This window comes from Strix uralensis, chromosome 14 (assembly GCF_047716275.1).
Source record: "Strix uralensis isolate ZFMK-TIS-50842 chromosome 14, bStrUra1, whole genome shotgun sequence".
In the NCBI taxonomy this organism is placed as follows: domain Eukaryota; kingdom Metazoa; phylum Chordata; class Aves; order Strigiformes; family Strigidae; genus Strix; species Strix uralensis.
The window spans coordinates 11,313,957-11,340,982 of NC_133985.1; the positions used below are offsets into that span (position 1 = coordinate 11,313,957).

General features: G+C 41.5%; 1 protein-coding gene and 1 long non-coding RNA gene across 2 annotated transcripts in view; one reads left to right on the forward strand and one right to left on the reverse strand.

Moving 5' to 3' along the window:
- Positions 1–8,784: 8,784 nt before the first annotated feature.
- Positions 8,785–27,026, reverse strand: part of HTR4 (5-hydroxytryptamine receptor 4) — a 142,082-nt gene continuing 123,840 nt past the window's right edge. Inside the window, exon 7 of the mRNA XM_074884035.1 lies at positions 8,785–11,699. Coding sequence (XP_074740136.1) covers positions 11,612–11,699 — 88 coding nt within the window. The 3' untranslated portion in view covers positions 8,785–11,611. The remainder of the gene's footprint in view (positions 11,700–27,026) is intronic.
- Positions 19,915–22,507, forward strand: LOC141949715 (uncharacterized). Its single transcript, XR_012630840.1, has 2 exons — positions 19,915–21,041; positions 22,056–22,507. It is a non-coding gene; the product is annotated as an uncharacterized LOC141949715 (long non-coding RNA).

Consider the following 27,026-nt stretch of genomic DNA (forward strand, 5'->3'; position numbering starts at 1 on the left):
CTGTAAGCAATTGAACCTTGCAGTAATTTTAACCTCTTAAACATACACCCATTTTACACACAGTGGTAATGTAGTCACTAAATTCATTGTGTCCATCTCGTGAGAGCTCTGGGTGATTGCGATTGTATTGGGATTGTATCTGGGATCTGGCCAGGAACCTGCTCCCTTCGCTAAGTTCAGTATCTGAAATTGAGGAAAGGAGCAAAGCAGATGAGAAGAATTATTTTCCTGCTCAATCTTCATTAGTTAAAAGAATAAATAAAAATGTATTACTAGTACGTGAATGGGCATAGTGGGTGTCAGCAGGAGCTGCTGTACAAACAGAACTTTGCTTGCCAGTCTCTGGCCTCAGTGGTGTCCTGCTGGGGGTGGGCTGCACACTCGGTACTCTGTCACTGCCAGCTGAAAAGCTGTCCCAGTGATGGGGGCTGAAACTGTCTTGATTTGTTTTCCTCCGTGAAGAACAAAAAGGTGCAGTTGTCATTTGGGTTTCTGAGTTCTTTTGTGGATCCCTGAGTCACTTCGCTAGGGGATGGGTGTTTGCAGTAGAGATTGCTCTGACATCAGCCCAGTTTGCTGCTGGAGTGCGCAGTAGTGAGTGTTCTCTTTTGCAAGTTGTTTTTGATTTTGGTAACGACACCAAACACGTCTCTGCCAGAGCAAGGCTCCTGCAGCCTGGTACCGAGCAGGATCGGTTCTACACCCTTCGTTCAGGTGGTACGGCGGCGCCGGCCCGCTCCGCCCGGAGCTCTCCCCGCGGGTGAGCGGTCCCCGGGGCGCTGGGAGCCGGCCCGCTCCTCGCCCGGAGCTCTCCAGGGCGGCGCTTGCGATCGCCGGCCCTGCCAACCCCGACCGACACCTCACCGCGCTGCCGCCAGGGGGCGCTGCCCGCCAGGGCTGCTGCCGCCTCCTCTTCCTCCTCTTCCTCCGGGGTTACATCGGCAGGCTGGGGCGGTGCCACACAGTGTAAAGCTGGCGCTGTCCTACCGACTTGTCTTTGCATCACCGGGCCCCAGCTTAAATGCAGTTTCTTGGAAGGCAGGTTCTTGTGCCAAGGCTATTTCAGGAGCACTTTCTATATAAAGCAATATATCTTGCAAAGTTTCAGATACATTAGTTTTACGAAATTCTGGCAGAAATTTTTTGACCGCTTAGGGGAAACTAAGGCTTAGAATTAAGTAATATACAGTCAAGAATTGTTCTTTTGTTTTTAGTTTAATGGAACTTGACTTTTTTCTTCCAGAAAGACTTTTCACTTGTGTGATATGCAGGTCCTTTTCATGACATGGGTTCATAACCTCTTCTTGAGCTAAGGTCAGCAAAGAACAACTGATATAAATAAATAAATACCCTTCTATCAGAGCTCTGGGTAAACTAAGTAGAAATCAATCACATCCTTTCCTTTTTTTTGGTGCTTAAGCAACTTGATTCCAGGAGGTCACAAAAGGTACAATAGAGTATATTTAGACATTTTAAAGTAGTACGTATTGTAGCATGCTAAATCTCTTGCATGCCACAGAGTGTTTTAACAATCTCTTTTAAGGGAATTTGATGTAGTATCTAGAAAAGGTGATACTTTATGTACGTTTCATTTTCTTTAGTCCTACATATATCTCCAGAAGATCCTATATACTGTTTGAAAAACTGACACCACATCTATAGAAGCAGTTGCAGAGATACTAGGCTTGAGAAATTCTGGTTTGCAGCTTTCAGGTTGTAAAGGTATACAGTCTTTTGTGTCTGAGCCTCCCCTGTCTCTCCATTTTGTTTCCTTTTTGGGCGCTCTGTTATTCAATTGCCATGTCAAGCCCTGGCAGGCAAGAAAGGGTTCCCATTGGTCTGCTACTTGTTAAACTTTCCTCAGGAAGCAGCCCAGATGCCTTGTCTGTCAGTGGCAGGCTTCCCCTCTTCACACTGAAGTCCGGTCTGACACCTCTCTTTTGGTCTCTGGCAGGAGGAGCAGGCTGCTGTCACTGCAAATAAGATGGCTAAGTGATCCTGCTCTGTTCATCTTTCTACAACAGAGAAAACTCCAGCTGGGGCTTTTAGCTTTACTGTGCTCATGTGTGGCAGCTCTGGAATGAACTATGAAATCCATCTACAGCACACTTAACAAACAGTGATATTTGCATCTGGATATCAAAGCAAGCTGTTTGCTGGAGTTCAAAGGCAGCTTTGCAAGCATTAAATCTGATAGGTAAGGAAAATGACAAAGGAAACTCTGATAGGATTGCAAAATTTCTGTCCCCTGCTTCCTTCACATGCTTTGCATGCATGTGACTTCGGGGAAAGAATTCAACAGGAAGTATTATCTTCCCTAGGTTAGCTCTGACTTAACAGTCCTGCTCAACAATACACTTCCTGGGTGGGTTATATCTTTGTTAGATTTATATGCCTATAGTGCAGATGCACTACTCAGGGGTCTCCTCATACAGCCAGTGAAAAGAAATAAGCGCTTCCAGAGCCTAATTCAGGTGGCCAAAGGCAGGTATTGACTAGCTCTCCACTAATTGGAAAGTGACTCTGAGATGACTCGTGCCACTGCAGGCAAGTGCTTGAACTGCTTTGTGCCTCTTTTTCCCCACAGCAAGTAGGAGTAACAGCATTTCCTGAAAGGGGATGCAGTGATCATGGCTGTGAGTTGCTCAAGTGCCTGGGAAAAGTCATCTAAATAGAGAGTGCATAAGGAAAATAGATAAAGCAGAAAGCATGCTTGGGATGTGGGCACTGTGGAAAGAGGAGCACAAAACATAGTGTTTCAGAGATGGGCAGTATGCTGGTTCTTGCTTTTTTCTCTGATTTAGGAGAAAGACAAAATCAGTGTTTGGGTTTTGAAAAGAAAAGGATTTTGAATGTATGCTTTTATTTGAGGAAGAGTTATAAGAGACAGGAAATTTTCCTTTACCCTCACTCTAGTCTCTCAAGCTCTTCAGTCTGTTAGAAACAGCTGTAGACTCCTGCCCTTGCCCATGGTTTCTGCTCTGAGTTATTAGTTCAAGCAATTCAAACTTACTCCCTTGTCAGAGGGAAGACAGGGCATTTGTGTGCTGTGCGTGTGGTAACAGGACAGCCAAAACTAGTGCCCCATCAACTGCAGAGTTTCCATTAGCTCATTAACAGTCATTAGGTGCTGAGATGAGATAACCTTTCTCCATTGCAGGCTAGTTGCAGAGCAAAACCACTGGCTTTGTGTTTGCAGGGAAGAACTTCTGCTTCCTATGGTATGATGGCTCCAGAGGAATTATCTAAGCTGGAAACCTGCCATTTAGTATGAGAGCGTGAGATACGTATGAATGTATAGGTGCCCATTGTTCGTGACAAGGGGTAAGGAACTACCCAACCTGAACTGTTGGGTAGCTGACCTTCGTTTAGCCAGTCCAGCTATATCACACACTTCCAAAGAAAGGTGAGGCAGGAAGATGAAACATGTTAGCAAAGCAGCACAAGTGCTTAACTTTTCTGGAGGTATCACCCCAAAACCTGGCTTCATCTCAGAAGAAAACCTTTGGCTGGGAGCTTTCAGTACAATGCCTCATTGTTTTGAAGTGCTTCATTTATGAAGACCCACAGCAACCCCCAGCCTTTGGGGACAGGCCATCCTGAAGAGGAGCTACCTGAGAAATGGAAGTATTTCTGGTAAGGAAGGTGCTTGCAGAACAGTCATTTGCAAGAAAATACTCAGGATTGTGACAGGATGGGCTGTTAAAAAATGTCCTTGCTTCCATGGGACAGATGGATCAGAAGCAGAGAATAGGTCAGGTTTCTCCTTCAGCAAATACTTCCCATGGTGGTCCGCAGTTTAGATGTGAGCCTTTACAAACAGAACTGTAAAGGACATATGAAAAGCTGTACATTGGAACTCTGGTATAGCATAGGGAGATGGCAGCGTTTATCTGCTGCATATAATTATGCTCTGGACAAGCTACCGCATCTGTGGCTGAACTGGAGGTCTGCAGGCAAGGAGTCCGAGGGTAAGAGTGAGAGAGCATAATGACAATCCTGCTTTGGCTGCTACTGTTTGTTTGTGGAGAGAGGACACAGGTCATCTTTTAGGGTTTATTAGATGAGGGCCACACTTCTGCTGTAAAAACAAGCAGAAACATTTTCACTCAGTTTTCAAAGCAGAAGATCATGTTTCTCAGTGGTCTATGCTGGCCAGCTCCCAGGTGGATTTCTGCTTGAGGGTATTTCCCAGTGTAGTTTAATCTCCTTATCTATCTCTCAGTCTCTTCCTCCTCCAGGAGCGAAGAGAAACAAAAATCACAGATTTTACATTAAAGTTAGACTCTGGCTTTACTGCACTCCTCTTTCCAACTCATTAGTTGGTCAAGGAATGGACCAAGCAAGTGGAGGTTATCATTTTAAACATGCCTGGTCTAGCAAAGGGCTAAAAATCTGGCAGTTTGAAATGGGAACCGAGTTGTGCTCTCAGGTGATGCTGTCCACCCGTAGCCAGCGTTGGTGACGCAGAACTCGATGTAGGCTCTCAGGGGTAGATAACTCCTCTCTTGGTTGTTCTGAGTTTATGCGAGAGGCACACAGATGTTCACAGCTTGAATTTCTGTCTCTTCACATGATTACCAGTAATGATCTTGGGACTGCCATTGAGGGCTGTAAAGGTGGTAGCAAGTGAATTGACTCTTTCAAAGAGAGTAATGATCGAGTGTAATAGCGGGGCACAGTCGTGGAAACTGGTATGGAGTAAGCGTATATGTGTTAATCTATGCAGATTAAAGTAACCCCTGGATTAATAGCTGTTGTTCAGTCACTGACAGTAGTTATTGCAATAACGCTCTAGACTCTCCTTTACTTTTTCTGGTTTTTGCAGATAGAGGGGTTCCCTTGAATGGGGTTGGATTTAGAGATTAATGTTATGAAGATGACCATTGATACGGTGTGACAGCCCTTTCAGATATTCATTATGTCAAGAGCCCTGTTTGGTGCGTGGGTTCAGCTGACAGGAATATGAAAACAGATTCATTACTGAGGCTGCTGGAAGAGGATTTAGTTCTGATACTCTGTCTGGATCAGTCAGTGCCTGACTGAAACACACCCCATGGCAGCTGGAGGTCCTCATTTGGGGCCTCCCTAATCTTGACTTGGAAGAAAGCTTCATGGTAGTCAAGGGTAATACTTAGCAAGGAAATAAATTTTGCTCTTGTCCCAGAGGACTGAGAAGCCCCCTTCACAATATCTCTCAGAGAGTACACACCTTGGCACTACAGCTGTTGTGTAAGGAGCATCAGCTAGCATTGCATTCCCATTCTGTTGGGGTCCAGGAAAGATATTTAGGGTTTCTCTGGGTTCTTTTAACAATTGATTTCAAGAACTTCAGAAGATCAATGAAAATAATTTTAAAAAGACAGAATTCTGTAAATTGTCAAATAATATATGCTAAAATAATGTTAGGCTCTTCTGCCAAATCTTTGAAATTCTTTAAGTACTAAACATATATTTGACAGGAAATCTACTAGATTTCCTAATAGCATAGGCAATTTCATTTCACTTCAACAGGAGTAGTGGAACTCAGATATCGGGTAAATGCCAGTTAAATTGTATCTGTTTTTTTAATTAGGTGAGAAAGTTCCTATGATAAGGTGAGTCTTTATAAGATGCTGAGTAAATATGTGATTATTTGGATTGAGAAAGATTTAAGTTATACAAAAATTGAAAGAACTAAAAGCTTTTATATATTTTTATTGAGTTCATATTAGTAGGAAAAAACAACAGATTTATTGCCTTTTGGCATGATACTACTCAGAGATGGCTCAGGAAATCTAATGCAGAAAAGATTGGATCCTAAACGACTGAAGGATTTACAGTTGACAGTTACAGAATGAAAATGCTCTCCTTGGCTTTAGCGTTTACAAAGATGGGTGAAGAAAACTCTTGAGAATGACTCAGAGTCTGCCGTATGTGGGCTGCCTGCTCCAAGAAACCATCATTTTACTGGCGTTGTTATGTATTTTTCTTCTGTGCTAGGAATTAAATGGACACGGTTTGGACTCAGTTGGTTAGTTCTGTTGCACACTATTAAGTCAGGCTGACACCAATATATACCTTAAATACCTTTTGATTCTTCCTCATCTTTGCTGAGCAGGGCCATTTTTGAGTGTATTCTGTTCTAAAAGCCACAGTTCTTTGGTCAGATGATCTTGAAGATATTTGTTAGTAATACCTAAAGTGAGAGGTATTTTGAGATGCACAAAAGCATTTAAGTATAACTAGTACACTATTACTGATTATTCGCAGAGCTCTTGATCCCATTTAGGGCACAGTAGGAGAAGGCAGAGTAAAATAAAAGCCATTTTGAAGTGTGCTGAAGTCAAAGGCAAGGTGAATATCACTGAACCCTCTCAGTTCTGACTCATATTCAAGTTTTCAGTGGTTACCTAACACATTTCTAATGTATGTTCTCCCTGAAGTGTCCTTTGTTATAACAGACACTCATGGAGGACCAGAGTTTGCAAAAGGAAAGAGACTCTCTGGAGCCAGGGATTCATACTGCTCAAAATCAAGATGACCCTAATGACGGTTTTCATTGCTCATGTGAGTCCATTTTGCTTGCACTCATTCTGCAAGCTAGACCAGCACTGCAATGACCCTCGAACTGGGGACTCCTTCAGGTAGATGTGCTAGGCCAAGGTGTGGGCTCCTATGATTGCAAGTAAATCATGACCAGTAATGAATTAAGCTTATTAATACGACAGTATCTCTATAAGCAGATGGTGGTTGTATGTGCCTTGCTATCTGCTTGTGACTGGAAATGTGCAGAGCATTGAGAAAGAGGTTTTCAGTGTGCCGAGTTTGTTTTTTCCACTCAAGTCCTCTTCATGTGCATACTATGTGCATGGCCTCTCTTTGAAGCATACACTTCTATACTGAGATCAGGAGGGATTTTAGCCTTCAAACAATCTGGATGTGGAAAATGTAGATTGGAGCCAGGCACTATGTGGGTGAGAAGCAAGTAAGGGCTCCCCATGCATCTCTACAAATACCCCTCAGCTCCAACACTGTCAGTCCCTCTGTTCCCACTGTGAGCCCCTTCTCAGCTCTGCTAATACACCGCAACTGGATGTAGGCACAGAAGCAATGTACTGTGGTGTAATGCAAATGGAAGCTATTGCCTTCACTTTTAAGCCACTGTGGTAAATATTTTCATTTCTTATTGTGCTTAGGCATCGGATCCTGCAATAGGAGCAGGTCACGTATTAGAGTTCTGAACTCAATGAAAAGGGTTTTGATAATTTATTGAAAGCATTTTTCTAATTGTTTTGCAGAGATGGTTTCTCCTTTTTTTTTTTCCATTGCCCTCTCCAAGATCAAACAATGAAAATACATTCAGTGTTGAAAGAACTGTGAAGGATAAATGTGGAAGGGACATTTCCCCATAAGGATTCATCTGCCTGCATGGTGTTTATGAGCATGACCTGCTAGTACACTTGGGCTGCAGCCATATCTCCATACATCTCGCTAAGCAACACAGCTGCTGACTGCCTCAAGCACTGACATTTACAGAGTGTGTATCATCCAGTTATTGCTTCACATCCCTCCAGACAGTCTTGATCATCAGCTAATTAAAGGGTATGGCCTCTTCTGCACTCTTCCTTGGAGCTTCTGTTTTGTGAACACAGCTTCCCATTGGTGACATGTTTATTATGTCTCTGAATTTTACTTTGCAGCAAGACTGTGACTTAGTTTCTATCTGAGTAAACTGAGTATCAGAGACATGGAAAGCTGCTCAGTAGAAAAGATGGCTTATCTCATGGTGGTGTGCACCTTGACACTGTCTAGGGCCCACTTAAAGTCAGATGGCCCACAGTTTTTAGTGTTAGGCTAAGTTTTCAATCTGCCTCTGGAAGTAGTCAGCCTGTTCTGCTTCCCTCTTTCAGGTAACCTCAATGCATCTTTGGATTTGCTTGTCTGGGCACATGCCCTGCTATCAAATGTCATGCAAGATCTCAGAAATGCTTCTGGAGCCTAGAAAAATACAGAAATACAAGAATACAACTGTGTTGACAGATCAGCCTCCTGAAGAGGGTGTAGCAAAGGTCCTCCAGCCAATTTCTTACTAGCTAGCTGTTCTGCTAGCACATTACCTCTGGTGAGGAAAAGTGTAATCAGTTGTAATCCAAGAAAACAGCTATAGCAGGCATCATGCTTAACACTTCTGAGGCTCACTGCATTCAAAAAAAAGTAAAGTGTTCCCAGACCATAGATGTGGTGGTGTGATAATTTGCTGATGAGTACTAGTATATTTATGTGAAAAAATAAATACATGGTTATTAGAGTGAATCTGTGAGAGAAGACAGGAGAGATGGAAAGGAAGGAAGAAAGGAGCATCCTTTTTCAGTCCAATTCAATGGGAAACTCAGAGAAACAGAGCCACACAAAATTATATCTGACTCCCCATTTGCAAATGCCTGTCTTGAGCATGATGCCTGTAGAGGTGACATCTCTCAGTGTAGGTAGTGAGAGATGAGGTGGACACAGCACAGGTGATGGAGAAAGAGGGTTCAGTAACAATTTAAGAAAAAGTGTGGGAAGAAAGAGCCAGTGCACAAGAACTTGGTGCAGGAGGCAGGATTGTTCTGGTAGATAAATATTAGGAACTTTATTATAAACCAAGAGCTCATCAGTATTTTTAAAGCAATGGGGTCAGATTCTCCCTTGCTGTTGTAGCTGTTGTTTGAGTATATTGTGAGGCAGGTGGAAAGTATTACTTGGTAGCATTTTATGTTTTGAATAAAAACAGTACAAGAAATGAGCTGGAGTTTACTGCAATGTACATAAAGGATTTTTTATTTTTAGAAACATCCAATGCGTTACACATTATTCAGCACAGGCAAAGACTCTGACACTGCTAGCCAAAATGGTCAATGGGAAGATGAACTCAGAGGCTACAGGAGCAGCTACCTTTAGCAAAGGAGGTCGAGTATGGGTCCTTTCCATGAGACAGCTGCTTTTCCATAGAAATTCTAACATTACTGATGATGGACAATGTAATTTACTGGGTTCACAGAAGCATTGCTGAGATTATTGATTTATTAAGCGGGAGCTGCCAGGTGGTTCATGACAGGTTTACTGAGTCCAATGAGCAATTAGCCAGGGATGACACAGAACATGGACATTTCATGTTTGGTATTTCATTCAAATATAGTGTTTGGAATTGGAGCCTTTTTCCCAATCAGAGCTGTTGACCATTTTGGCTAGTGAGCTACTGATCCCATTTATAGAGCCTTCTGAACATTGCCCATGAGTAAAATTCAGTGTTGAGAAGTTCATTTTAAATTAAGAAGAGATATATTACTATAACACATAAAAATATAGGAGAAAACAACACTTCAACGACAACAGTGGAAACAAAGAACACCATCACTATAGCATCTCCATGCTGCTGGTTCCGTATCACTCCAAGAAATTTCACACCAATATTTTGATGCCTTTTAATGGGGACAGAGAAAAGCTTTTATAGGATTTCTTTAAGAAATTTGATACTTGAGGTGAAACCAAGACCACCTATTCTGCAGTCTTGCATACCCAAATCCAGACAAAAACCCATGAGAGCAGTTCCACAGAGGTGTAGATCATAGGACTGAAGCAGCTGGGATAGATATTTTTTTTTTTCCCAAACTTCCAATAATGGCCTGTTTTTTTCACCCACTGTTCTGTTTTGGTGTTAACAATAGAGTTGAACTGATAACGAGTTCTTTTGGAAACACAACCTTGTAAAAACAAGTCATTGCCAAACTGTTCCTAATGATGAATCAGGAATTGGCTCAAACTATCTCACCCTCTCTTTTCAAATAGCTCATGTTCTTCCCATCTGCACCTATCACCACAAACACCAATAGTTTTTCTCTAACTGCTAGCAATTTTCTGCATTAGTGTCTGGTTTCTTCTAATTAGGTCTGTTTCTGCCCAGTAACCTTTGAATCCTATAGGAAAATGATGTGAAGCTTTATCAGTTTAATTTTATGTGGAAGAAGTATTTTAAGAAGTCAGACACCATGGCAAGGAAGCCAGTAGCTCTTATCATGCATAAATTTTTTTCCTACTAAGCAACATTTTGGTTTGTTCAAAGCAAGATTTGTTTGTTTGTTTACAGTAAATACCTGTCACATAGCAACAGAAATATTACTAAATAATAATACATATAATGTTAAGCTCCTGGGTCTAGAAGCTTTTCATGAAAAAAAACCCCACATGTTCCTGATAAAAAATAATAAATAATGTAACCTTTTCTTTTTACATTAAAAATATCTGTACATGATTACACAATATAACAAAGTATTTTATTTTCTAGGCTCAGGGTGGCATCTCTGGGTTACATCTTCATCTAAAAAGGGTAGAGGCTTGTAGTCTTGATCCTGCATATTTCTCACTGCATTTTCCCAAAGTTGCAAAGTCTACAGCCTTGCCTACCCTTTCCATGCAAAGGTGGAAGCAGCTCACAAGGAACATAGCAACATCTACATGCAGGAAGCAGCTAAGGACTGAGATTTTTGCAGAGATGTGCATATGGTGATATTTGAAAGTCTTGAAACTTCTTGCCTCAACTGGAAGAGAACAGAAACAAATAGAAAAATAAAGATGGAAAATGTAAGTAGAAGTCTGTCTTTCCAATGTAGCTAGAAAAGTTTTTTAGATGGTATATTTTTCAAGATGGCACTTAGTGATCTATTACAGACTGACTCTGTCTCTTGGCCAACATTTCTTCTTGGTAAGAATGCCCAAAGTTTGCTCAGAAGAGGACAGCACTGGCAGCTTGCCTGGGGTTTGAGGGCCACATCCCATTCGTTGGCCTTCGAATGGCAGAGGATGGCCACTGTTCTTTAGCAATTGGGCTGGATTGAAGCACCACTTGCAGGACCTTCTGTTAGTGGTGGAATGTCTCTGTAGGTCCCACTCCAGCTTGTCAGGCACCATGTACACCCTATGAGTCTTCTACCAATGAACTTGGCCAGGAAACACAAGAAAAGCATTTACAAAGAAAGCTCTGAAGGGTAGGGTGAATCAGCAGCTCATGCTGACCTTTCACCAGTAACTATAATCAAACGGCAAACATTTCCTCTTATTTTGCTAAAGAAAAGGTAGTGCTGTTTCTCTCCTGACAGCAGCTGGTCACTGGCAGGCAGGATCTGGTGCAGATCAAGCAGGCATTTAGTCTCACATCATGTTAGGGCTCTAGCCAGAACTTGTAATCTTTAAGATCATGATATCACAGGACACAGAGGTGGCTTGTACACAGGTGGCAGCTGGAAAGGAATAACAGAAGTCCTTGCACTGGGTGGTTTGTATCTGTGTTGTTTCCTTACGTTGACAGAAATCAGCTCACTCGTGGAATAAGGCTCTGACAGTCGTATAGTCCTGCTGTCCTTGCAGATACAGGAAAGTCTCCGCAGCTGTTTTGCTCATGTACCTTCCTGTGCCCCCATCAATCCACACACGTGCAGCTGGGCATTCATATGACGTCAGTGCAGGAGGCACCATGACAATGCAGATGAATGAGTCTTCATAAAGTCCTGCTGTCCATGAATCCGTTGGGTATCCTAAAAAGGATCTGTTAATCTGTTCCTTCAGCTGAGCCATTCCTCTTCTAGGGCTGTGACTAGAAACAGGACTCTTGGGATTCAGGGTCATTGTGGATGGGAAGCTTCTCATGTTCCTGATGATGCCCATTACGTAAAACAGCGTACCTGGGAGTGGAAAAACATAAAGATTTGTTAGTGCTAGTTAAAAGGACAAGATTATGTAAAATAAATTCTTGAAAACTCCAAAGTACATCTTAAGACAGTACTTCTTGCAAATATCCAGATCCCACATTAAGCAAATGTGAATCCCTACTTTGCTCCATAACAGGAAACCAAATCTTCAGTTTGATGCAGTCAAGGCAATCCCTGAAAACCAAGAACCTGTTGGTTTTCATGTATCTAAGGTGCAGCTGGTAATGAGAGAAGCCAGACCAAAGAACTAAGAAACACTGATCATCTGTAGGTAGACTAACCTGAAGGTAATTCAGTTAATGTCTTCAATGCAAGCATTTAAAGAATCATTTGAGACCAGCTTGGGAAGTGAATGCTGTTTAAGACGAAACCAAGACCAACATTTCAGGGCATTTCCACTTACAAAAGAAAGTAGTCTTTTGCAAAGTTGGGTTTAGTGCCAATTCTAGTATCAAACCAGCGCTGTTTAGGTTTTATGTCCTTTGGAGGTATCATGTCATATATAAACCTTTCTGATATTTCTCCAGGCTTTGGGCCAGATACGGAAAAGCAGAATTCTGCTGTAAGGAATTCCACATTATCTCTTATCCTGTGCCTCATCTACCAGCCTATTTCCTGCTGCCCATCTCAACATGGCTTTCTGAACAGAACTGTTGATTTCATTTGCTAATGACATGCCGCTCTTTTCCCTAAGTGGTGTGCAGTGCTTAGTAGGAATAAGCAAATCTGAGGTGACAGCAAAAATGTTGGCTAACAAGTAAAACTGATTTAGCATATCTTTCCAGAATTTCACATTTAATCATTCTTGCTTGCAAACCCCCTGAAGGGTACAGAGCAAGCCAGGTATCTTGCCTTGGCAGTCTGTTTCATTTAAACTAAACTGAACCAAATCATCCTTCAAGTAGGTCCAGAAGTAGGAAGCTGCAAAAATAACTGTAAAAACATATTTTTCCCTAGTCCAAATGCATATCAGGGAAATCAGGTCTCTGCTAAGACTCTCCTCTCCTGAGTGTTTAGAGATGTAGATATATTATTTCTCTTAGTAACAAACATCCAAGACATACCTGAAATATCCACATCCGAATAAAGATTAAAAAAAGAAAAAAGCCTAAGGAAATAGAATAATGTATCAGTTGTCCTGCTATTAGCAGAGGGAAAAGAAGTACTATCAGCCTCAGGATTTGTTTGAATAATCATTAGAAAAAAGGTCAGGGACTCCTCATTGTCTACATATTCAAAAACTGATACTATGACATCAATTTACTTGGCATTATTAATCTGGATGCATCTCTTCCTCCGTTGAGTATACTTGGGAACTAGGCTCCTAATTAAGGTGCTTACAGTGCCACTGAAATGTCTGAAGTAGGTGTCTGAATATCCTACAAGTGATGTATCTGTTAATTCCAGTAGGTCAGCCAGGCATGGACTCAAAGTGAAGCTAGGGTGTAAACTGTACTGCCTGTCTGAATTTGCCCTGGTGAATATTCCTGGAGGAATTTACCCTCTAATGTATTAGATGATGTTTTTCAACATTGTCAGGCTTGATTGCCTTAATACAGGTCACTATATATCCATCACTTTAAATAATGATCATAAATTTCAAAAAATGTGTTAGTTCTACCAACAAGATACAGACTTGATGTAAGAAACAGGAAGAGACATTTCGCATCTAACACTGAACAAACACTCCAGTTAGATGACCATGAAGCATACAAGTCATAACATAATTTTAATTTCATATACCAGGTAAGACATGGCACATTGTGTGACGCAATCCACCAAAGAGACCTTCAGCATGGCAAAGTCTCTGCTACAAATGGTGATACAGAGGATGAGAGCCAGGAGACACTCCGCTCTGTGAACAAGGCAGACACAGTTCAGAGCAACTTGGGACTTGCTCAGAAGCACAACAGACAGGCACTGAAAGCTGACTTCATACAGGATATCCAAGGAGCCAAACCTTTCTTCTTCTGCAGTAGTCAGAAAACAGTTGTGCAAGATCAGCAATTTAGCAGGTGATGCCGTTTGTTACAAAGATGCATTAAGCTAAAGAGAAGTCATTAAGGTGTCCCAGGATCTCTTGTGGCACAAAGTGTCTGAAGCCTCTGGCAGTTAGCTCAGCACTTCCAGCTGTTTACCCTGTGGGGAAAGAGGACGGTAGGAGAGGAGGAAAGAGCATTTGTAGGCAGGGTGCAAAAGCTGCACCGCAGGGGTGATGGCTTGCTCTGGTACTGGCACATCGTTCCTAAAAATCTTACCAACATCTCCAGGAAACTGTTAAAGGAGTCCTCTGCTGGCAGGCCTTTGCGTTACCAGGATTGTTTTCACATATTGTAGTTTTTCCCTTCAAATGAAAGTTCAAAGCTACCTGCCAGTTACAGGGCACCAATTTAGTGTCGGATAAAAGACAGGATTATAACAGCCCTCCTTTTTTTTTCACACCACCCTGTCTTAACTGATCTGCTCTCTGAAAATATAATTAATTTTTCAGTCATCACTATCTATGTGAAGCAAGTTTCAGCTGCACCTGAAACTCATTTTTGCCTCACCTACAGGAATGCACACCTAATGTGCCTCAGCTCTCACCCAGCTGAGAAGTCAAGCACCGTGGGATTTATTTTACTGACTGCAAGAAGAAAACAACACCCGGACCCTGCATGTGTGGGCTGAATGTTTCAAGAGAAATTTATCAAGAGAAAATATCAAGTAGGTTTGAGTAATGAATACATTTGAGGAAGCCATAGTATGTGAGCAGGAAAAAAAAATTAAAATGTTTAAATGCATTAAATAAATTACCTGCAACAAATTAGTTGTTCAGCTTTCCTGCCTATAATGAGTTCCCTCGTTGGAATCTGTATACGCTGGCACATCAAGCTACAAAGCTCAGTTACAAATAGCATTCCAGGCTGCCTCTGCCCTCTGTATCCAACTCCTCCCAGAACTGGGGGCGAGTGTTACTGTCATTTCACCTGACAGCTTTACTCAGATCATAAACACCACCACCCAGTAATAAAGCCCAATAATGAAAATGTATTACCACCTATAAAGGGACCATGCTGCAGGCTATTCACATACTTGCCAAATGGTATTTTAATTGTGATGATGACCAATTTGGAGATAATTGCTTCTGCATCTCCTGCTGTTTCTGACAGTCCAATGGACTCTTTAATTAACTGGTTTGATTAGCTCTCAGCACAGTGAAGGGGAGCTGTGTGGTTTTACCCTCCATAGGTCCATGACCAGAACAAGTTGCTCCAGCATTATTCTGGGAAATTGGCAAAAGCTGGGGTGGAAACACCAAGGGGAGACAGTGGCTGTTTGTAATCTTCCCGCTTTCATTCCCTGCAGAGCTATCCCCCACACCAACTTGTACAATTTATTAAGGAAGGAAAGCTGAAAAATTGCTGGTCTTTGGCTTCTCCAACCGTAATAAAAAACAGTCACCATTTTCATGGAGCCTGGGGTCCCTGCTTAGTCCTCTCCTGATGAGCAAACTCCCAGCATCCACCTCTGTCCCCCGGGATCATGCCTGTCTTCCTGAAAAGCAGAAAGCAGTGCAATTTTGGGGCAGGGTTCCTGGCTCTAAACACAAAAGCTAACTGCATCCATTTCTTTGACAGAGCATGACCCAGGAGGAGGGGAAGCAATACCCTGATGGTATGCGGGCCATCCCTCTATCAGAGCTTGCAGCCACTCGTCCAGTTTCCAGAAAGGAGCCTCTCTGGAGATGGTGCCTGGGGTCCTTTGGGCAGTGGGGAATGGACAGGAATTGGAAGGCATCTGCTTTTTCCCAGAAATGCCTCCTACGAACCTTTCATGCTTGCAGTATCTGCGTAAAGCTGCCTACACTGGTTACACATGCCCATGGCTCCTCTGCACCAGCAGAAGCGCCTGGGAAGCACAGCTTGCAGTTCTGCAGCTGTTTTACCCATGAATTACTCCCCTGATTTTTAACCATAGTCCTTGCTCTGAACACTCATTTCTGTCCTTCTTCCTTAAGCTCCCTGCAAACTCGAGTTCATCAGCCTGCAGGCAGTTAATCCTGGTGGCTGCTGTGAAGGGCAAGGGGCCCATCGCAGGTACTCTGTGAGGGTTTGGATCACATTAGTAGATACTTCTCATTAATAACAAACTGACAGAGAGCAAAGACAGCCTTTCCCATCTACAGCTGAATCACTAATGGGCTAAAGGAATTGTGTGGCAGCATCTCCTGCACTTTCCAAAGCCTCTGAAGAGTGGGCTTAGTGTTCCGTCAGCAGCCTCCGTCTCTTTAACCCTGTCAGGTGAAATAATTTTACCTAGAGTGTCATAATAATAGCAGAGAGAAAAAGAACAAAATAAATGCCCACAACTGTCCAAGCATGGCAAAGCTTTCAGCCAGGCTGAAGGCAGATTAGTAGAAGGAGCCACAGCCATCCTAAACCCACTGTAGGTGCACAGCTGTCTTTGCTCTCTGTTTAGCAATCCTTTCCCAATACACCTGTTTACATTATTAATTGCTTCCATTTTTGAACTGGCAGAAAGTGGTTCCTGTTGTCCTGACATTCACTGGAGACTGAGGTGAGGTTTTGCAGCTGTCTCTGGACTGGGTGGGGAAGGGTTTGCTTTTATGAGGGGCGGGGGGATACTGGGAGCTGTCAACTCTCTGCTCCCTGGGACTTTTGCCACCTAAATCCATTCCCCCTCTGCCCAGAAAATGAAGGACATATTGTCACCAGGTAGAGAAGAGATTTTGCGCATGCATTCAGACACCAAGAGGTCAATGTTGGTGCAGAAGTAGGTGGATGGGTGCATTTATGGTACTATGTCTGTTACCGGCACTGCCAGGATGGCTCGCATCGCATCTCGGCTGGCTACACAAATGGCTGCAAAGTCTGGGCAAGTTTAGACATGAACTGTGCAAAAAGCTGATAAGCACCAAGTGTCATAGTATTTGCAAATCTTTTTGATAATCTCTACATTATAAATGCAGAATAGTTACTGCCAGAGTTTCTAAATACCCCCTGGTAATACAAGACTAGAGATAAAATCCTTGATTCAAATTCTTTGAAATAAGTGGTGTTCTTAGCTGTTCGCTTTAAATTGTTTGAAGCCTGTAATATACTCCACTGCTGGCTCGCAACAGTGACCTTACAGATGTGCTAGCCTGTGAGAGTCTCCTACCCACACTCACAAAATTCAGGAAAATTACCCCTAACTGAAATGAAACTGTGGTCCTGGGACATGCCTGTACTGGGATTTGGGCTTTGTTGCTGGTGGTTCATTAGTGACTCCCTACTGGAATGATGGAGGGAACTCAGGCATGGCAGAGTCAGGCAAGAAGCAAGTTTTAACTGTGACATGCTTAAAAATTTGAAAGAATAAGAAAAGAAAGAAATCTACAGGTTTTGCAGCACTGAAAGTTTCCCTGAGTTTGTGCCAGTTCTATGAATTTGTCTTTTAAAAAAAATTAAGAAGCAATAATTCTGTAAAAATGACAAGTGAAATTCTTCATTTTAAGGCATTGAAATTTGTTGTTGTTTTGGGGAATTGTCCTTTATTAATTTTACTGATATTAAAATTTTTAGAATTTTAATCTTTTTTTTTGTCAACTCCTTGCATTCCAAATGAAAGATTCCAAATTAAACCAAACATTAAATTTCAACAAAACCAAAACTGAAAATTCTAAATCTATTCATGTTTTCCTGACAGTAGCATACTAAAGCAGAAATCTGTTGTGCTGAGCTCTGGCAAGCTCCTTTTGAAGACAGTGCATGCCCTGAAAAAATGTACAGGCTAATTTAGTTTAGAACTAGGAGGTTTAATAGGTTGGAGTGGATGTTTAAGGAAGGTCAGAGCATCTGAGAAACATGCAATTATTAAGTCTTGATAGGTCAAAAATAATGAGTTTCAAGCTAAAATCAGCAGTATAGAAAATGCTTTTCCCATTCTCCAAAAGTTTTCACAGTTTCAAATACTTTCCCCATTTCTGATCTGGAGCAAGTCTGTAACTTCTCATGAGACAGAAAAAAAAAAAAAAAAAAAAAAAAGAAGGAAAAAAAGAAAAAAAAGAGCAGACTCCAATTCAGGTTCAAGGCCTTTTTCTGCCCTTTATCAAGGTGACTAATCTAAGCACTGTGATATTGGCAATTTTGTATAAGAGTGCACTCATCTGCCTGTCTCTTCAATTTTCTCCTTTTTCCAGTTGTTGATTGCCAGCACTCCAAATGAAACATTTCAAAATACTTTTTTTTCTTCATATGCAACTAGAAACTCCCTCCAGGATCCCGGAAAACGTCTCAGTAACAACTTTAGTACAGCCAATTTGCATCTTTGAAGGTTGTGACAATGGTTGCAGAGGCAACCCAGAAAACACAGATATTTCTGGTTATTCTGGTTATTCCTAGTGAACACCATCAACTTTTCCACTGCTCTCCCATTTCCTTTGGCTACCTTTGGTTCTGCTCCCAGTGGGCTCAGACAGGCAGACACGAGTCCTGCGCCTTTGCATCTCATTGTCCCCTATTTCTGCTGAGTTTTGCCTGCAAAATTCTGATGACCCCATGGTTGTCCCACAGCTGTGGGGTACAAGAGATGCTTTGGTACAGAAGAGCAAAGCTTTCAGCTGTAGGAGAGCTGTAAACTATGTTTCTGAGCAGCCAACCAGCAGCACAGCCCTCAGACTGCCCATGGAGTGAGGAAGATCTGCTACAAGTGGCATCTTGAGGTAGCCTGGGTAGGAAACATGCACAAGGAGATGTGAGGGCAAGGAATGAGAACCTGGATAATAGCCAGAACTGGAGAAATAGAGACTCCTTCAAACTCAACAAAAGGAACCTTGATGCTGTGTCTCTGCTTTCATCCATGTTCAGACCAGATCCTGAAATCTTGATGTGAAAATAGTGAGGCAGGAGATCTCAGAAATAAAATACTGCAAAAGAGTTGAAGTGCAAAGAATTGTCTCCAGAGCCATCACACACCTTGCAAGATGATGAAAGTGGTAAAGTGAAGCTGGTACAATAAGATTTCCAGGAAGGAAGGCAAATAGGTGATGATCGCTCCCAGTTACATCACAAAATCTCTTGTTATTTGCAGAAGCACCCAGTAAACACTTGTTAGGACTAGAGAAAGACAAGATGTTACTATGTAAGATGTGATAACCTGTGAAGATTTAAGTTTTACATGAGCAGAGAGTTCCATTTTTAATAATGGAATCTACCATTATTGAACCCAACTACCTAAGACAGTAGACAGTAGAAAGAGATTGTGCATAGGTAGAAGCTGGCTGGAGCCACGTTTTAAGCAGAACTGAGCTTTCAAATTGAATAAAGACATGAAACTTTTTTTAGATTTGACAATTGTGTTGGTCCACAACTTAACTTTCCCTGCATTTTTCTTTCTCTCACAGCTGCAAAACTCTTCAGTGGTTTCCCACCTGGAATATGTGCAGCACCACTATTGTAGCTTCACACTCAATATAGTATCCATTTCTCAAAGCTCCGTTTCTTTCAGATGGATTTACAGAGAAAGAATAACTAACTCTCTTCAATATCAAATTGGGATTACAGTTAACAATCACTTGGCAGACCAGAGTAGGTTATTTTAATGAACACATCATTCTGAAATAAGCCTTCCACCATCTGTTCAGTCCCATAATTATAAATGCAAACAACATAATTCATAAATGCACTATAAAAGAGAGGGAAAAAGAGAACAGCTTAAGATGACTGTTTGTTAGTTATCCCAGACAGTGATGCATCTGTTTACTTTATTCCTGTTTCAGGAGCAGGTAGAAAACAGTCTTTTAATTCTGTATTTTATAGCAGTCACTAACACACAGTAAATGATTATCTGTAGATGATAGAGATGTCGTTAAGTGCAGTGCGGCTTCTGGTTGGCATCATCATTTAGCCATATCTATGATGGAAGCACCCAAGAAAGATCACTCAGACCACCCTGAATCCCAGTGGGCCAGGAATAAACTTTGAGCATGTTTTTCAGAACACAGGAAAGAGCCTGTGGCGTTGGAGTGCCCTCCAGGGTTACAGGAGTTAAGGGTAAAGATGACAATGCTATTGTCTTCCTGAAAAGATGCTTTTGACATTTTGGAAAACTGGGAAATCTTGGGAAACAGTCAGAAAGTTGAGAAGAATATAAATGTAAAATCCAAGAATCTCTGGAATTTGTTATTTTATTGTGTGACATTTTTCATTTTGAAAGAGGCAAAAAAAATTTTTAAATCTGAAATACACAAAATGTCAAAATGAAATGTGAAAAAAATATGTTGTTTCACTCCCATTTTCTGCTGAAAAAAATGAATACACATAATCCAAATTAAATGTATTTTCATGAAACATTTGATTTTAATACAGCTGCATATTTAATTTTCAAAAGGTCAGTGCAGAATTGTCCCTCTCACAATTAGGTTCATAGACTCCATAAAATTAAAAGCTTTCTAGTAACTCTGTAATCTCTGAGTGAATGACTCATGCTTCCAGCCACTAAAGTGAACTTCCACATTTAGCCATCAGTAGAAAATCAGTATAACAGGATAAGAAGAATAACCCCTATCTACTCAACACGATTCCTGGGGCAAAATGGAACCAGATGTTACAAGCTCGTTGTCTTTTTGTTGATATGTATCAACATAGCAGAACATCGTAAATCAATTTCATATTCAATGCTGCAAACTAACAATAGATCTAGGATGAATAGGTCCTGCTGTTTCTTTGTGGGTTTCTCATCTCTTCCTCTCTTCTGAGATGAGCAAGATACTTGCAGGATTTCCTAGCAATAAGGTTTAAGCTTATTGTGTATCATGCTTGTGCTGCATCTGATTGACCTGCAGCCCAGAGGAGACCAGCACGTTATCGGAGGTGAGTTTACTAAAGGTAGGTCTTTCACTGCACCTGCACATGACTACCTGTGACCTGCTTTGTCCAACAGAAGCCAATTCAGAGAGAATTTATCTTCTAAATGTACAGGAAACCAATGAATATAAAAAGAGTGCATGAACTCAGAAAACACAACGAGAACTGCTCCAAGAGAACTCCCTCAAATATCAGATATATTCCTTTAACTCTGTAGAGATATACTTAATGTTTGTTTCTTGTGCTCTTTCAAGCGCAGGGCTCCCACCCAAGAGGGCTGGAGGAAGCTGGATTTCAAACCAGACGAACCCAGGCGTGGGGATGGTGAAGCCGTCATTATGGCCGGCTGCTGCTTCTGCTTGGGAGCGGAGTTCGTCTGGACGACAGACGAATGTCTCCATCCCCTCCTCCTATGACTATTTCTCTTCATTGCAAGCTGACAGCCTGCAGAGCCCATAAAGATATGGTATGATTATCTGAGTAAAGTGGCTGGGTAGATGATTTGCTGAATCACCTATTGGAGCTCTGGTGGAGAAACAGCCGACCAGATGTGGTCGGTATTTGTCTCTCTGCAGCCAGGCCCAGGAAAGCACAGTCATGTGGCAAAAAAAATTAAGTCCATCCTCTGCAACAAGCCTGACAACAGGGACCTTCCTTTGCCTTGAATGTCTTTTATTCCAGTCTTGGGGAGGGATCATCAGTTATCTGTGTGTAAAACCCATCTAGTCAGTGGACTTAATGTCTCAAGCAGCATCAGCACCAAGGAGAAAATACTCCTAAATTCCTAAACTGTCCTAGTCAAATTTGAATTCTGTCCTAGTCTTATTATTTTTTTTTTTTTTTTTTTAAGTAAAGGGGAGCAAATATCAGTGGACCATTCCTCCTTTGAGATGATGCAGTCCTTTGGGAAAACATGGGCAAAATCCACAGAAATACCATCAAAAGTCCCATTTTCCTATTGCAGCTGAATGATGAAAATCCAGATCTCATGAAAACATTTGGATTGCTAAATTATTTATATGGATATGACAGCAATGTTGATTTTAAAGTCCTTTGTAGTCAAATGTAAATACAAATTTGTCTCTATCTCATGATAAGTTGGGGTTTTTTTTCCACTCTGAGCAGTTACATTGAATATCTTAATTATCTTTAAATCAAATAATGCTGTTCAGACCTTGTGAGCTGGAATTAAGCACTCATCATTCTTTACTAAATTTCAGTTAGAGGTTTTAAAAACAGCTGTCTCCAGCCCACATAATCCAGCCTTCAGTACATTTTGTAAGACTTCTACGTGCCTCCTCAGATTTAAAATTAGCAGACAGTTCTTGAAGTAAGCAAAGCCCTCATGTGAGAGAAACATACCGTTGGGAAAAAAAAAAGGACTTTTTTCGTATCTGACAAGTCACAGAAAACAAAGAAAGCATCCATCAATACATTTGTTTCTCTCCTTTCTTTTTCCTTTGTTCCATCATTCCTGAAGGATGTTTTCCTCAGCTGAAGCTTGCCTGTTCTCTCACTCTTACAAGCCAGCTCTGGCTGCCGCTTGCTCTAATGACCTGCAGCTCCAGGACACGTTCCCAGACCATCCCAGTCAGACAAGGGCCAAGGCATTCCCGTACAGTATGAGGAAAGTCACTGTAGCTACGTGAGGGATGTCCTCATCTCCAAAAGTGGAGGTGTGCGGATAATGCCTAGCGGATATGTGACCACACCATCACTCAGGCACTACTGCTTTAGGTTGATGCACAATAGAAATGTTTCATGTTTGTTTCTGGCAAAACAAGACTAAAACAAATGAACCTCCAGTTCATTTATTTTTGTGTTTACACTAGAAGCATATCTTTTTTTAAGGAGGATGTTTAACTCCTTTTAAAAGTACAGGCAAATAATAAACTGAAATATGATTTTGAAATAAAATGTCAAAACACTTCACATCTTGTTTCCTTTTCATTCTCTTCTGATGAAAACATTTGCTGAACTTGACCCAATCAGTTTGTTTCCCTGGAACTGCAAGTGCTTATTATATCTTCCTTTTTTTATTCTTTTTATTGCCAGGCTCTGTTAATGAATTTGGTCTAAGAAAAATTATAGGAACACATTTAAGCTGCTTTATCTTCAACAACTAATCCCAGCACACTGGTCCTTTGCTCAGAAGACGCTTGTTCCGTGAATGAAGGAAAATCACATTGGCCTCTCCGGTAGAGTGCTGAACACAACCCTTCACTTGGCACAGGAAGTACATTAGATAGAGATTGATTAATGAAGATAACTAATTAGGAGCCTGGCCTGAGTCACCCAAGGCATTTCACATAGATCAGCAAAGAAGCAAAGAGTTGAATTCAATAAAAAATAGGGCCGAAGGAACACATTTCTGTATGTCATTATCTCTAGGTACTGGCTAAAACCTTTTGCATGATGTTATAAAGTCTCATTCTTGTGTCAAATAATAACCTCTTAAGATGATTACATTCTTGATAGACATCAAAAGTTAAAAACAGGAACATGACTACAGATACTTTAATGCTAAGCAAACAGACAAATGCTAAATGTGTGCTAATAAGAACAAAGATCAGCTAAGTTCTTCAGTGAGCTATTCTAAGAAATTGTTCACGGAAGATTACCAGGGACTCAGGACACCTCAAGACTGCAGAGGTGGCTTTTCCAACAATTCTTGTTTGATTATGGGCAAACCATGCCATTTCTCTGAGCCTTCTTTCATTGTGGATAAAATAGAGGCAATAATACTTCCTTTGTATGCCTTCTCTTTAGACTTTAGCCTCTTTGGAACAAGCATTGTGTCATTTCAGATACGAATAGTGTCTGGTACAACTAAATCATAGTTTGGTTCAGGGCCCTGGTGCTCCAGCAGCAGCAATTAATCTCTTAGATAAAAACAGTTTGTTTCAATTTTAAAATGTCAGAAATGCTTTCCAGGACAGAACAACCTACAGCTGTAGGAAAGGTGTTTTATTTATTGAAGAACTTCTTTCCTCCACTAAATCATTCGCACCCTCAGAGGCTGGGAATATCCTGCCTCTGGGTCACTGACCATAATGATGCTCTCAGGCTGGTGAAATAGAAACAGGGAGATGGAGTTTCGTTTGGACCTCCCATTTCTCATTGCGCAGTCACAATAATTACATTCCACCTTTCCTCTGGTTCGTTTAGCAGTGCTTACTAAAAAGGCTGAAGCCTCCCTGCACTGTAATGGTCATGCTGCAGTTCTGCAGCACTGTGCTTGTGATGCTGAGCTGGCACGATTCTGTGTCCTAGATGATTCTGTGATTCTGTGATTCTTCCTGCCTGCCCATTTCTTAGATCTTGTCTTATGAAACCAAATCTTCAGTAGCAAGCAGCTGAACAGGTTAAATTTTTCAGCATAAAACAGTGTCACCATTGAGAAAGTTAATACTTTGGGAGATGGTTACCAGATCTCTGCCATGAGCCAGAATCACTGAGCTGCTGATGGCTCGGTGGCTATTCAGACATGAGCCAACAGGGCTCAACTGGACCTTAAATAAACCAAATAACCACAAACCCAAAGCACGGCATCATGGTTGTCAAAGTTGTTCTCTGCTGTCAGCCTGACCCAAGCAACTATGCTCAACTGAGAATGAGGTTTCCGTTTCCCAGGGAGCTGGTAAACTCTCATTGCTGTTGCCCCTGTGCTCCTGTGGCTTGATTGCATTTTCCCTTCCATGCTCAAGTAGGTGCCTGTGCCTTCCAGGGCTGTGAAACTCAGCAACTTTCAATCACCAAACCTCACTTTAAAAATAATCAGCCTCATTATACCATTAGCAGTTTTGATCCTGTCGGAACAATAGCTACCATGTTTCTCCAGTACAGCCCAAATGCATCTCACTCGCCCCTCGCTAGGAAGATGAGCAGTTTGTATCTCACCTCTTCCTGGATGTAAGGATGAGAATCACAGGCACCCCTATGCCCGACTCAGGATGTGCAAGGGATGCCACCTCTCTGCTCCCCTCCACCCCATTCATGGAGACCTGCTGGGGCACTGGCACCCCCAACTCTCTCCCCCGCAGCTCTGGGTGCTGAGCAGCACTGTGGATCTTAAGCAGAAAGATGATGCTAGCTAATGCCCCTCCTGACCCCACTGGAGGGCTGAAGACTCCCCCTCACCTTGATTGCTGAACTCGACTATTGCAAAATATCAGCATATGGTGCGATAGCTTAAAGATAAGCCTGCTTTGCTTTTTGTTTAGAGCTACGGAGGCAATGTCTGGAGAAGCTGCCTTGGATCTCATGTCAGGGTAAACCAGGGTCTGAAGAAGGCATGACCAGGAAGGTCCCCAAGCACCTGGGCTGAAAGGTACTTTTTCCTCATTCTAACAAGTCCAGTAGAGGCATTAGAGATATGACAGAGATTATCAGCTACTGTGTGCCACCTCTCTGTTGATATAGGGCTATACCACTTGCCATTACTTTATCCAGCTTGATTTTGGTCAAAGAGTGTTTCTACAGTGGTTCCCTCAAGAGACTACTTCATGTGCTAAGAGATGTCATCACTGACTGGCTTTGCTGACAGTCATCTTAATTACGCTTGTCCTATCTCCCAGTTTGGAATTTTCTCTTTTTCCAGCCTCCTTATGCTTCTGTCTTTCAGCTGCTTGAGCTGAATGATGTTTATAAATTTGCCTATTCTCCACTGCAGGATGTCCTGCTCAACTTTAGCAAAAGGTCTTGGACTTTGGATATTATGAACATAAATGTGACAATGACTGGTGATGAAAAACATGGGATCCACACAGCAACCAAGATGATGGAGTCAGTCCAAAGATGTTGACTTTGTCCATCACAGATTTGCACCTTGCTAATGTTATAATAGTTCATGGTTCCACAAGAGAAACAGACACTTGGGCACTGAAGGGCAGAAACTAAGCTAACTTTAAAATCAGTGAAGGAGCTATTTGTTTTCAGTGATCTAAATCCATTTGCTAATTATAAACACCAGGATAAACAAGTAAGGCCATTCAATGCTGTGCTGCAGAAGATGGGTACTTTCCCCTTTTTCTCACATTAACTCTGTCTTTCCATTTCTCTCTCACGAATGTTAAGTTTGGCACTACATTATATGCTCTAATTACCTGCAGATTTTGGCCTACAGTTCATTTTTGCACCATAATTAATGCAACATTCATAAGAGGTCCAAATCTGATAATTAGGAGAGTACTTGGAAGTGCTCACTTAGGTTAGAAATACACAACATCATGTTAAGAGCAGTTTATAACTACCTGCAGATGGGATAGCTCATAATAGGCTTCTGGTTTTTTTAAGTAAGGTGTTTCAATTACTGAAGTAAAAGCAGGATCAATTAAGAATATTCAAATGGAAGATAATGAATGGTTTTTTTAATAAATGGAGATCTTTCAACTGGCATAATTAGATCTTTCATCTGGTAGGAAAAAAACCACAAGCCATTTATCAAAGCTGTGGAATGAAATAGTGGCAAAATACCTTGGAGCAGTTTCCTTGTGCAATGGAGACACCACAATTTCCAAATGTACTTCAGACCAGCAGCCATGAGCCGCAAGACTAACTGTTGTTTGTCAGGCTTCAAACATGTGTCAGAGTGTTTGAACTGCAGCTGTCTGGGAAATGGGTGGCTTTTCTGTAGTGAAATATCCAGTGAGAAATGACAATTGCAGTTGAAATCTGGCAAAAAATTCTTCATCATTTCATGTGTCTACTTTGTGTGTGCAATTGCAGAACTTTTTATGTCAAAACAAGACTTTCTATAAAGAATTATGTGTTTTATAACAAAAGTCTAGCATATGCACATTGTTAATGTCAGTCACTAGTTTAAGTTCCTTTCTGAATAGCGAACTATCACAAACTCCCTCACAGCATCTGGGGCTCATGCACGTTCCCTCCTACTCTACAGCCTGCTGGTAGGTTTTCTGGTCACCAGGGTACATATCATCCTTTCCTGCTTTTTATAGGGCTGGCTCACACACGTGCCCATGCAATGTCTATGGTTTTGTATCCTGGTAATTTCTGGATATCCTGAAAGTGGTGTTGTGAAATTGTACATATCTTAAGGCACCTAATGGTAAGATCTGAAAATTATATTTTCTGGTAATGGACCAATGGCACAAAAATTAAATAACAAAAACCAGTATTAAGATCAAAATGAGTAATAAAGATCCTTGTTGATGTTTTTCACATCTCAGCTAGTATCTACTTTGTTTTAGGTTAAGTTGTAGTAAGTCTTACTAATTTAAGGTAAGTTTTCTTTGGCTACAGTAGCTGTTATCTTTTCTCAGCCATCCATCCTGCTCCCAGGAAAGGACAGCTCAGATAGCAAACACCATGTTTCACCATGTTGTGTTGAATGGGAGTTGCCACTCCTCTTTCCTTCTTCCTCAATGTTTTTCAATTAATATTTCTATGATATGCATTAACTAGCACATTTCTGACTTTAGACTGCTTC